Raw genomic sequence first — 13,073 nt, forward strand, 5'->3', positions numbered from 1 at the left:
CTCGCAGAACTGCAGCTCTCATGTCAGGAGGGCCGTGGTCACCTGCTTCTCAGCCGGCTGCTGCGAGCGCCATGGCAACAGGCCCGTCCGCTACTGCAAGCGTTGCCATGTCAACCACCACAGCAGCGAGGTGGGGGCTGCGGCTGAGACCCATCTATACCAGACCTCGCCCCCCCCCATCAACACGCGGGAGTGCGGCGCGGAGGAGCTGGTGTGCACGGTGGAAGCTGTCATTAGGTACAAACGCAGATCTGCTGCGGTTCTGTAATGTGAAATCATGGGGATGCGTTTTGTTTTCACTCCTCTTCCTCTCTAAATGCACCCAGCCTTCTGAAGGAGGCAGAAATCTATGCAGAGCAGCGTGAGTTTGAGCTGAACAGGCGTCGTCAGATGGGCCTGTCCGCCTCCCACCACTCCCTGGACAACATCGAGTTTGACAACAAGGAGGACGACCAGCACGACCAGCGGCTCCTCAGTCAGTTCGGCATCTGGTTCCTGGTGTGTGTCATCAGCAAGGGAGGGAGGGGCGATCACAAATAAAGATAAAATCCCTGATTTTTTTCCATACCAGAGCCGATTTTTATAATGTCTTTCTTCTCAAAACTACAAATGGCAGAAAATATTTTCAAAAAGTGGTTTTCAATTCAACTATCCCTTTTGTGTGTTGTACAACGGATTATTAGTCCCAGGCTGCAACTAATGATTATTTTAGGAATCGATTATTTGAATTATTAATCGAATAATCCGATAACAAATATCGGCATATTTTTCATGTTCCCACTTAAGCTCATTCTACAATAATATTAGAAATACATTTAAAAACACTTTTAATAAACATTTTATCACCTAAAATGCAATAACAGCATTCCTTTAGTGAATGTTTGATCATTTGGATGCATCTGCAGGTAAAAATACTTCAAAAAGTTCAGCCCTTTCTGCTTGACTTAACATCAATACAGTGTGGAGCTGATATGTTTGTGTTTTGGATTAAACAATTAATTGGATATCAAAAGATGTTACATTTTTACAGAATTTGGACCAGGTGACACTAAAACTATCCCACTTGAGTTGTTTTTTTATTTTTGCACATATTTTTGGCTTAATTACTCCTTGGACTGTGTTCTTCTTTCAGTAAATGGCCTTAGAGTCTGCATTCTTCAGTTAACGATTAATCAATTACTAAATTAGTTGACGATTATTTCAATGATTGATTAATCACAATTAATCTGATTAATTGTTTCAGCCCAGAACCAGAAATCAGGGGTAGAGTTAGAGCAACTTGACGTGAACAGCTGTCTGTGTAGTTCATTCTTCAAAATATACTCACTTGTTTGCACAATCACTTCAAAATTCTACCAGTGATAATAATTTGATTCTGATATGTTAAAATACTCAGTATTTCCTTATCTGTAAAACTTGTAAAACTCAAAAGATGCTGAACAAATTAAAAAACCCATTTTAATTTGTTGGGGTTTTTTTTTAGTCTGAGTCCTCATAAAAAGAACAACTTCACTCCTAATATGACTTTATTCTGGTAGTATTATGACTTTATTGTAATTTTATTTCCAGAATAAAAATAAAATTGTAGCCTGGCCTTGATATTCTGTCAGAGTTAACCAGAATTCAATTTCCTTATAAATAAAAGCTGCAAAACATTCTTGTCAAACAAGATGGCCGCCGTGGGTGAGCTGACATTGTTCTGAAATATGGAAACGCAAGGAGTGGGTGAAAAAACAAACCCATATTTTCTAAAAATTCAATCTACAAAACCAAAATTTTGATTAATCAATTAATTGATTGAATTTGATTAATTACCTAGCCCTAGATCCATGTTACCTGCTCTGACTGGTTCTTATTGTGCGTTCAGGTGAGCCTGTGCACGCCCAATGAGATCACGCCTACGGAGAGCCTGGCGCGGCTCGTCAGCATGGTCTTCCAGTGGTTTCACTCCACTGCCTACATGATGGACGATGAAGTGGGAAGCCTGGTGGAGAAGTTGAAGCCACAGTTTGTCACAAAATGGCTGAAGACGGTGTGTGAAGTGCGCTTTGACGTCATGGTCATGTGTCTGCTGCCTAAACCGGTCGAGTTTGCCAGGGTAGGGTCAACACTAATGATCTTCATCATCATCTTGCATTCACTGCAAAAACAAAATCTTACCAAGTATTTTTGTCTGGTTTCCAGTCCAGATCTTAGTACACTTGAAGCAATATAGCACTAATTTAAAGGCGACTTTTCAGAAAAATGTAGGAGCTTGTTTTAAGTCTTGAATGTTGATTTTAAAAGAAGTACTAGTTCCACTGACGCACTATTTTACTTATAAGAAGACATTTTCCCCATGATATCAGTGAAAAAGAAATCTACTTCAAACAAGCTCCTATATCTTGCTGAAAAGCTACTTTTTGTCTTATTCACTGAAAAAAAAAACTCTTACCAAACTGTCATTTTGGTCTAGTTTTTAGTGCAGTAGAAATAAAACAAAAAGTAACTTTTCAGCAAAATATAGGAACTTTGTTTTAGGTCAATAACTCCTTAATGTTAACAAAAAAGTACGAGTTCCACTGGCAGAGTATAACATGGGAAACATATCTTCTTATACGTGAAGTAATCTGCCAGTGGAACTAATTCTTTTAAATCTAGCCGGTTGCTAGGTGACGAGCGGAATTCCGCTGCGTTGCTAGGTAACAGGGCAGTGCCTGCAAGGGGTTTGAAACAACTCATTCCACAGACACCAAAAAACTTTAATTTATTGGAAAAACACAGCTGGATGTTTCTTTTTTAAGCGCTTCAGATATTTCTAGGAGTGGTAGAGACCCAAACGGAAGTACAAAATTGTGAAAAATATAAATTTCCCCTTTAGAACAAGCTCCTATATCTTGCTGAAAAGTTACTTGTAAGTTAGTTTTGCCTTATTTTAAGCCTACTAAGATATTTACACTACTAACTAAACCAAAATTACTTGGTAATTTTTTTTTTGTTTTTGCCACATTACAAGTGTACTATGATATTTGCTGTAGAAATTAGACAAAAATACTCGTTAAGATTTTGTGCTTTTGCAGTGTTTACTCACAGCTAATCACCAGCGTCTTCTCCCACAGGTGGGAGGTTACTGGGATAAGTCATGTAGCACGGTGACACAGCTGAAAGAGGGTCTGAACCGGATCCTGTGTCTGATACCTTACAATGTGATCAGTCAGCCGCTGTGGGAGTGTTTCATGCCGGAGTGGCTGGAGGCCATCCGCACCGAGGTGCCTGACAACCAGCTCAAAGAGTTCAGGGAGGTGCTCAGGTACAAACGTCTTCTGCTAACAGTTGAGTCTGTGCCTGTCGGGATAACAAATTTTGCAATAGTTATTGCGATAAACGATAATATTGTTGCTTTGAAACCATTTCCAAGTAATATAACAGTGATGCAAGAATGCATTCTCAAAGATCAACAAACTTTAAAATCTAATCCACATTTAACGCTGGAACTGGAAGACCTTTTAAATATTCAAAATAAATAAACAAAACAACAAATAAAATGGATCATGGAGTCTCTAAAAACAAAATTGTCCTTCAAAAAATGTCTAGTTGAGACCAAAACACCAACTGAATACTTTTATTACCCAGTTTGTGGTAGAAAAAGAGAGAAACGCTAAATTATGCAAATGACCATTATTGAGCTTGTTTTAATTTTTCACGAGATTAATTGATTTATTGCTTATTGTAACATGCCTCCTTGTGTCCTTGCTACACTGGCCAAAATTATTAAGCTGACAAGACTTTTTTTTCCAATTAATGAAATAATCTACCAGTGGAACTCCTACTTTTTGCTAATTTTAAGGAATTATTGACTTAAAACAAGCTCCTCTGTCTTGGCTAAAAGTAAATTGTAAGTTAGTTTTATCTTATTTCAAGTGTAGTAGGATATTTGCACTGGAATCTAGACCCAAAAAACTTGGTAAGATTTTGTTTTTTGCAGTGAAAGGACTTCTTGGATGCAGTATTGGACTACCATTACTCTTAAAATAGACACCGTGATACTTGAGCGTGCAATTTAAAATGATTTCCAGAACTCACCCGATGGTTATTCTGCACCATAAGGACAAGAAGTCTCCATTTGTTGTTTATTACCATTGATTAATGGTGTGTTATTTTTGCACAGAAGTTGTGCTTTCTGCACTGCAAAAACACAAATATCTTACCAAGCATTTTTGTCTAGTTTCTAGTTCAAATATTTTATTACACTTGAAATAAGATAAAGCTTTCTTAAAAAGTAACTTTTCAGCTTGTCGGTAATTTCTAATTATTAATTCCTAATTATTGACTTAAAAATGTAGTAGTTCTACTTTCAGATTCTTTCACTAAAAACAGGAAAAATGTTTTATTAAGCAGTTATTGACTTGAAACAAGCATCTAGCTCTTGTTCAAAAGTTAATTGTAAGTTATTTTTCTTTTATTTCAAGTGCACTAAAACTAGAATGAATTTACTTGGTAAGAGTTTGTGTTTTTGCAGTGAATAAGACAAAAAAATAACTTAAAAGTAGCTTTTCATCAAGATAAAGGAGCTTGTTTCGTCTTATTTTGAAACTAGACCAAGATTCTTGGTAAGATTTTACGTTTTTGCAGTGTATGGACCTGATTTTCTGTTCTCTGCTCCTCTGCCTGCAGTAAGATGTTTGATATTGAGCTGTGCCCCCTGCCTTTCTCCATGGAGGAGATGTTCGGCTTCATCAGCTGCAGATTCTCCGGCTACCCGGCGTCGGTGCAAGAGCAGGCTCTTCTGTGGCTGCATGTAAGAAAACACACACAGGTCTGCTCTCCTCCTGCAGCTCCGTCCACAGCGAGTGTGAATTGAACAGGTGTAACCGGGCATGAGAGTCCGGTTGGGGGCCCTGCTGAATATGGATCTGGGTCACAGACTGAGACTGATGGCGGCGGCGGGGGATTTGGGCTTTCATCCCATATGCACTCACAGTTTTCTGCTTGTACACATGGAAGAGTTTCATGATTTCTGTCTCAGATTTTATCAAGAGATTACTTATGTTTCCTCTCAGAAACTGGGTCAAAATCGCATCAGAAAGAGCAGCTGCATGTGCAACAGACTTCATTTAAATGACAAATTTTATATGTATGTGTAGGGCTGCAGCTAACGATTATTTTAGTTATCAATTATTCTGAGAAAGAAAGTGAATATTTTATTGCCTATAAAGTGGTAAAAATGTTTTGTTATAAGTGGAATAATATGTCAGGAAAACTAGTGCTTTTTATCAATATTAAACAATTAATGACTTGAAACCTCTTAAACCTTGCTTAAAAGTAACTTTTAAGTTAGTTTTGTCTTATTTTAAGTGGACTAAGATATTTGAGCTAGAAACTAGACCAAAAATACTTGGTACTTGGTAAATACTTGACTTAACATTATTATAATTTAGGGTTGATCTGTTTGTTTTTGTGTTTACCAATTTATAAATGGATAGAAAAAGTTGCTTAAGAGATTTTGTTTTACAGAATTTGAACCAGGTGAAGCTAAAACTATGAAAGTTGAGTTTTGGTAAGAGCATATTTACAGACAAAAGTTTTTTTTATCTTTAACGCAAAATGTATTTAGTTTTTGCACAATTTTCTAAATTACTGCTTTGAATGTGTTGTTCTTTCAGCAAATGTCCTACTTTTGAGTCTTTATACTCCCGTTAACGAGTAATTGATTACTAAATTAGAGGATGATTTATTGCAGTAATTGATTAATCACGATTAATCGTTTCAGCCCTATTTCTCAGACATACTGTAAGCTAGCCTTGTTTACAGATTATAATTCTGCAGATAGCAGCATTGAAAATTCAACAATAGGTAAATATTGAATCACATTTTTTGATAAAAGTAAGTAGGACTCAAATTTGTTCCTTCTTGAGATGTGCAGATGCTAAACCTTTGAATTGGTTTCTGTGTTTTGTTTGGACCAAGGTTCTGTCAGAGCTGGACATCGTTGTGCCTCTCCAGCTGCTGATCGGGATGTTCTCCGATGGCGTGAACTCGCTGAAGGAGCTGGCCAATCAGAGAAAGGCTCGCGCCTCCGACCTCTCTGGCAACACCGGCGCTCGCCGGGTGAGCAGGACGGCAGATTTATTAACATTGATGAAAAAGTACCAGTTCAACTGGCAAATTAATCCACTTATAACGTGGACAAATGTCTTTATTACAAGTGAAATAATCTGCCAGTTGAACAAGTACTTTTTTTTGTCAAAATTAAGGAATTATTTATTTAAAACAAGCTCCTGTATCTTCCTGAAAAGTTACTTATAAGTTGGTTTTGTTTTATTACAAGTGTAATAAGATATTTGCACTAGAAACTAGGGTAAAAATACTTGGTAAGCCTTGGTGTCTTTTGCAGTGTAGTCTTAAAATGTTTCGATTTTTATTTTATTTATTTAGATTTTCCAGATTTGAACACATAACCACACAAACGCATAACAATGCACAATAAAACACACATTTTAAAAAGTAAAGAAAAAATACAAATAAATAAATAAAGTGTCTAAAACATTTGCACTAGAAACTACTAGACCAAAAATAATTGTTAAAATTTAGTGTTTTTGCAGTGCAGGTTGCCCACATGTATTTTCTTTTAGATATGTATTTTTATCACTCACTGGGACGTGCTGTGCGTTGCCACGGTAACCACCGCTCTCTAAAAATAGCCGTCTTGGAGGGTCTTAATTGGAATTGGCTGCGATGTGACATTATGTCTACATCTTTACCAGCGAACGGCTCTTGATTTGTGCTGTTCAGGATTAAAGAACGTGTGTAAAAAAGCAAAGACGGTTGAAACATGAAGGTGAAACATAAGTTTCTGTTTGTCTGATGGCGGTCCGGCTCGTTTTAGGTGAGCGTCGTGTCGGATCCGGGCCGACGCGGGCAGCACAACACCCTGAGCCCGTTCCCCAGCCCCTTCAGGAGCCCCTTCAGGAGCCCGCTGCGCTGCAGCCCCTTTAAGAACCTGGGTCACGCCACCGGAAACTGTGCCTTGGACCTGGACTGTGACGACGACGACATGAACCTCGGCTGTTTCATCCTCATGTTTGACCTCATCTTAAAGCAGGTGACACATAAAATCATTAATTTATTCTTGGAAAGTTTTATGTATGACTGGTAAAAGGCACCAGTGCAAACCTTGTTATATTTCTAATAGTTTTATCAGATTCAGAAATTTACACACACTGGGATTACTATACATTTACATGGGACATACTGTATTATGCAAAACTCACTTTTTGTTTTACTTCCATTTGGGTCTCAGCTGCTTCTAGCACTTAAAAAAAAACACTCAGACGTTTTTTGGCATTAAATTAATGTTTTTGTTGCTGGGAAAACAAGCCGTTTTAAAAACCGACTGCTCACATTCCATGGGCACTGCGTCGTTACCTAGCAACCCCAGCCAAGTCTGGCCCCGTTACCTAGCAACCCAAGCAGAACTCCAGGACATTTGGCCAAATGGTTTTCAACACATTTTCACTCCCGACTCGTCATATATTGACGAGTCGGGACGAGTTCTGACCATGCGTCATATATTGACGCGAAGGGTATTCCCTTCGCGTCAATATATGACGCGACGATTTTGACGATTTTGGAAGGTTCCCTCAGCGTCACATGTTGACGCGTCGGGAAACCACTTTGCGCCAGTAGTTCACGAGAAGGGCGCTCCCTAAGCGTCAAAAAACGACAATCTGGTTAGGGTTAGGGGAAAAGTTACGGTTAGGCTTACGGTTCACCCCTCGCATCAATTATTGACGGGAAGGGGGTACCCGACGTGTCAACATGTGACGCTGAGGGACCTGCACAAGCGTCAATATATGACGAGTAGGGAGTGAGAATGGGTTGTGGTTTTATATTTATTATAACAAGAAATTATCTCATTTTAAAGAGTTTTGATCATGTTACAATGGGTTTCTTGATAATCTGCCAGTGGAATTAATATTATTTAATTAAGAAATTGTTTACTTAAAACAAGCGCATTTTGCTAAAGAGATAATTGTAAGGTAGTTTTGTCTCATTTCAAATGTACTAATATGTTGCATTAGAAACTAGACCAAAATACTTGGTAAGATTTTGTGTTTTTGCAGTGGAAAGTTAAAGCTTTGGCACATATGAGTTTTTCAAATGGAAATGACCCTAAAACTGCTACTAAAATAGTCTCAAAGTGGCTTTAGGTCAATGAAAGTCAGTGTTTTGATGAAACGTGTCATACAGTTCAAAATTAATTCTGCCAAAATCTAAAGAAATGTGCGTGAGCCTCTGAATTTTGAAGAGTGTAAAAATAAATCACAATCACAATAAATCAAAGTCTCTCATATAATGGGGTGGCTTTCAACAAATAGAAATGATAGTAGGCCTGTCGCAGTAATCAATAAATCAATTTATTGCCTGATAAATTAAAACCAGCTCAATAATTTCCATTTTCATGATTTATCATCCTTCTTTCTATCAAAACTGGTCTTCAATTTGTTGCTTTGGAGACGTCATAATTCATTTTATTTGTTGTTTTGTTTATTTATTTTGGATATTTAAAATGTCTTCCAGTTCCAGTGTTAAATGTTCATTAGCATTTATAGGTCACATTTGAGAATGTGTTCCTGCATTATTATACCATCACAATTATATTATTTCAAAATGGTGTCAAACAACAATATTATCGTTTATGGCAATATCTTCTGGGACATTTTGCTGTTATCATGACAGGCCTAAATTAGGAAAATAGAGACAGAAAAAAAAGGTAATTATCCGGTTTCAGCTGAACGCAGTAGCTTAATTCTACACAGACACATTTCAGTTCCAGCGCGGCCCACAGGTGGGATCTTTAAATTTGTGTCGCGCTCCACTTTCTGCCCCGTTACGTGTCTGTTTCCCCCATGCCGGCGCAGATGGAGCTGCAGGACGACGGTGTGATGCTGGGTCTAGACAGCAGCCTGGGGAAGGATATTGTCGGCATCATCAACAACGTCTTCCAGGCCCCCTGGGGCGGATCCCACACCTGCCAGAAGGATGAGAAGGCCCTTGAGTGTAGCCTGTGCCAATCCAGCATCCTGTGCTACCAGCTGGGCTGTGAGCTTCTGGAGAGGCTGACCCCCCGGGAGGAGATCCGCCTGGTGGTGAGACGCGCATAAATTAACCTTGCTTTATGTTTAAGCCCTGCAGACTCCTTCTCTCAACCATCAAATACCGCCATCTACCTCGGTGTCGGGTAGTAAGTAGTAACATTTGAGTGGTGATACTTCATAATAGAACTACTCGGGTAAAAGTATAAAGTACAACGTAGTAAAATGGCTCCTAAAAGTGCATTGTTTTCAAAAGGTTAGTCAAGTAAATGTAACTAGTTACTACCCAACTCTAGAGTCATTTGCAAAGCAACTTGAGTAACGTTTTGGAAATAATTTACTTTTAGGAGTATTTTTACTTTTTACTTTTTACCTTTACTTGAGTATTATGAAGTATCACTGCTCTTACTTGAGTAAAATTTGGGCACAAACAAGAAGTCTTGATTTAACTTAAAGGCTAAATAAGTCTATATCTCATAGTTTGTTTTTTTTCAGTCTGTGAAGTTGCTCACTGTAGGTAGAGAATCCAGATATTTTACTCAAGTAAGAGTAGCGATACTTTATAAAATACTACTCAAGTAAAAGTAAATGTCGTAAATATTCATAAAAGTAATTTTTTTCCAAAACGGTCCTCAGGTACATGTAACTAGTTACTACCCAACTCTGATCAAATGACTCCAGAGTTGTGTAGTAACTAGTTACTTTTACTTGAGTAAATATTTGAGTATCTTTACTACTCTGTACTTTGTACTTTTACTTGAGTAGTTTTATAATGAAGTAAAAATTTATTCTTACTTGAACTTAATCTATAGGTGTGTTTATATCTCAAGCACTTTTTGTTTTTTCTTCATTCTGTGTAGATACTCACAGTAGGTACAGTATCCAGACATTTTACTCAAATAAGAATAAAAGGTACAATGTTGTAAAACTACTTATAAAAGTAATTTTTTCCAAAAAGTTACTCAAGCAAACTAAGTAACTGTAACTAGCTGCTACTCTACTCAAATGACTATAGATTTGTAGTCTAGTTACATTAACTTGAGTAGGTTTTTGGAAAAAAATTACTTTTAGGAGTATTGTAACTATGCTGTACTTTTAATTTTCACTTGAGTATTTTTATTATAAAGTATCGCTTCTCTAATTTGAGTCAAATTTATGGATTTGTAGTAACTAGTTACATCTACCTGAGCAACTTTTTTGGAAAAAAAATATTTTTAGGAATATTTTTACTACATTGTATGTTTTACTTTTACTTGAGTCATTTTATTATGAAGTATTTCTACTGTTTCTTCAGTAAAACTCTGGATTTTCCAAAAGTTAAACAGACACAGAAACACCTGCAGTTTTTGTTAAAGTTTCATAAGTTTTTTATATAAATAATTTTTATTTTGTTCTTTAAAATACCAACACAAATACCAGGAATGAACCCCACATTTGACTCATTATTCAAACCGTCTTTCAGATTCTTCATTTAGTAACATTTTCCTGAAAAAGAGTTGGGAAAGTGAAGTTCAGCTACACTATGAATATAAACGTCAAGACGTGATTCATCACGCAGGAGATTAACAATGAGACATTTTCTGTCTCTATAGGAGTCAACGGACTGTTTGGAGGACACGTTGATCCCATGTCAACCAGATTTCTCTCTTGGGACGGAAAATGGAAGTGAGGAAGGAGAAAACCCAAGTGAGCCGAACAACGACAACCCCAACAACCATTCTCCTGAGAACCCAGGTCTGGATCAGTTTCACTGTGGCTGACTTGAAACAGAAACAGAAACAACTGATGCCTTTATTTGTCACACTTAGATGCAGTTTATAGATGGAAAAAAGATTAAAACTTGTCACCCACTTAATTCATGGGCCGTGATAAAACAAATTTGTTTGGTTCAGTTTCTCCATCCTTATTCAGGATTAATTACGGTTTGAACAAGATGAAGTAAAAGATCTCATAAAACATTTTGTCCCGATTTAAAGAAATTCAAAAACAGGTGAGAAACAAAGTCACTGATACATATCGACCTGATAAAGTCTTCATATCTATTTTTAAGGTTGGAGAAAAGCTCATTTTAAGGTGGTTAGTTTTGCCACCAAAATAACTCAAAGACAACATCAATGATCCAAAAAGCACATATTTTGTGGCCTTTTTTTAATTTGATCTACATTTTACAGTAAAAAGTCAAATGTAATAAACAAAAAGAAGTATAATTTTGTTGAAATCATTAAAATAATAACATTTTTATTTATAAAAACAGATCAGTAAGTCATTGTGGATACAAAACATGATTGTATCAGCATACAGTTTGTAATTTTTTGGCAGGACGCTGCAAGGATTTTCTTCTGAGTAAAATCAGCTCAATAATTGTGATTCTAGCTTCTATAAAATTAGGATTAATGCAAAAACTTAGTTAAACTAGATCTAAAATGCAAAGCCCACATTTTGCACATTTTGTGCTTCTATTTGGGTCTCAACTGCTTCTAAAAACCATCCAGCTGTTTTTCCAGCAGTAAGTTCATGTTTTTTGGTGTCTGGAAAATGAGCCGTTTCAAAAACCTCCCAGTTACTGAGTCATATTCCACAGGAGTTGTGCCGTTACCTAGCAACCTCAACCAAGCCCACTCTGTTACCTAGCAACCCCTAGCAGAATTCCAGCACCTTTATGGCCATGTACATTTGAATAGATGAAAAAAACCCAACTGAAAACTGTATATTTTTTTACATATTGAGATTCACTGCTCTTCTGCTTAGTTTACCATTTTACATTTTTGCATACGGTTATTGTTTTGTGATGTGCAACTTTATCACCAGAGCCTCGTTTACAGAAAATTTGTTTATTATTTAGTTGAATTGTGTTAAATCGTTTTTTTCCTTCCAGCTATGAAGAACAACTCTGACAAAAAGTTCTCCTACCAGCAGCTTCCTGTGTCCTTAAAGCTGATATACACCATCCTGCAGGTAGCTACTCTGAACCAGTACATGCTGGTTTATGCATTTTGATTGTTAGTCATGGATTGTTGCTGTGTTGTCAGGAAATGTCCAAGTTTGAGGAGCCTGACATCTTGTTTAACATGCTGAACTGCCTGAAGATCCTGTGCCTGCATGGAGAGTGTCTGTACCTGGCCTGCAAGGATCACCCGCAGTTCCTGGCCTACATCCAGGAGAAGAAGCTCATCCCCAGGTGGAGAAAGGACGCTGGGGTGTCCAAACTTTTTGGCATACGGGCCAAAAATGTCAAGTTGTAATTTCTTCAGGCGCCACAACATTTTTAGGACTTCTAACAATTTTATTTTGGTATTTTTACTCGCTAAATAAACACAACATTTTGATGAAATTAACAAAGCAGTCGAATATCTGTAGTTCTTTGTAGGCTTAAAACAAAAAAGTCTTGCAAGTTTACCAGATTAAAACAAAACAAAGCAAAACAGCAAATCATAAATCTTTCATCTTTTTCTGGATTTTTTGTCTCATTTTAGCGACAAGAACAGTTCATGGCTCACTCCTGTTTTATTTTCCAGTGTGCATCCCCAGGTCTGCGTTAAAAGCTACTGGATGTTTTTGGTCCTTATTACTAATAAATTAAATTAAAAGTAAAACCCCGGATAAATACTTTTTTTTTTGCACGTTGTTTTTTCCATTTTAAGATTTTAACCACCAAACCAAGTTTAGGTTATTCTTCAAATGTGAAATTTGTTTTTAGTGCCACGAATGGACCCCGGGCCGTACTTTGGACGCTCCTCTAGGCCTGTAACAATAAATCATTTAATTTCATAAAAAATTAAAAGAAACTCAATCATTTTTTTTCTCTTTTCTCTCTCTTTTTACCAAAAACTGAATGACAAAAGTCTTCAGTCTCAACTATTCCTTTTTTAAAAATTTTTTTTTTTTTTACACAAACTTCATAATTCAATTTATTTCTTGTTTCCGTTGTTATTCATTTTGGATATTTCAAATGTCTTCTGGTTGCAGTGTTTAAGTTTTCACTAGAATTAAAATTGTATG

The 13,073-nt window shown here is 37.0% G+C and overlaps 1 protein-coding gene across 9 annotated transcripts in view; it reads left to right on the forward strand.

Annotated features, from left to right (window-relative positions):
- unc79 (unc-79 homolog, NALCN channel complex subunit) overlaps nt 1-13,073 on the forward strand; it is a 64,592-nt gene that overhangs the window by 22,213 nt on the left and 29,306 nt on the right. For all 9 annotated transcript variants that reach the window (XM_032547323.1, XM_032547329.1, XM_032547327.1 and 6 more), the window contains exons 12-22: nt 8-237; nt 327-498; nt 1,868-2,098; nt 3,099-3,289; nt 4,654-4,777; nt 5,947-6,087; nt 6,866-7,081; nt 8,901-9,128; nt 10,667-10,808; nt 11,950-12,029; nt 12,104-12,252. In XM_032547323.1, coding sequence (XP_032403214.1) covers nt 8-237; nt 327-498; nt 1,868-2,098; nt 3,099-3,289; nt 4,654-4,777; nt 5,947-6,087; nt 6,866-7,081; nt 8,901-9,128; nt 10,667-10,808; nt 11,950-12,029; nt 12,104-12,252 — 1,904 coding nt within the window. The remainder of the gene's footprint in view (nt 1-7; nt 238-326; nt 499-1,867; nt 2,099-3,098; nt 3,290-4,653; nt 4,778-5,946; nt 6,088-6,865; nt 7,082-8,900; nt 9,129-10,666; nt 10,809-11,949; nt 12,030-12,103; nt 12,253-13,073) is intronic.

This window comes from Xiphophorus hellerii, chromosome 19, assembly GCF_003331165.1.
Source record: "Xiphophorus hellerii strain 12219 chromosome 19, Xiphophorus_hellerii-4.1, whole genome shotgun sequence".
NCBI lineage: Eukaryota > Metazoa > Chordata > Actinopteri > Cyprinodontiformes > Poeciliidae > Xiphophorus > Xiphophorus hellerii.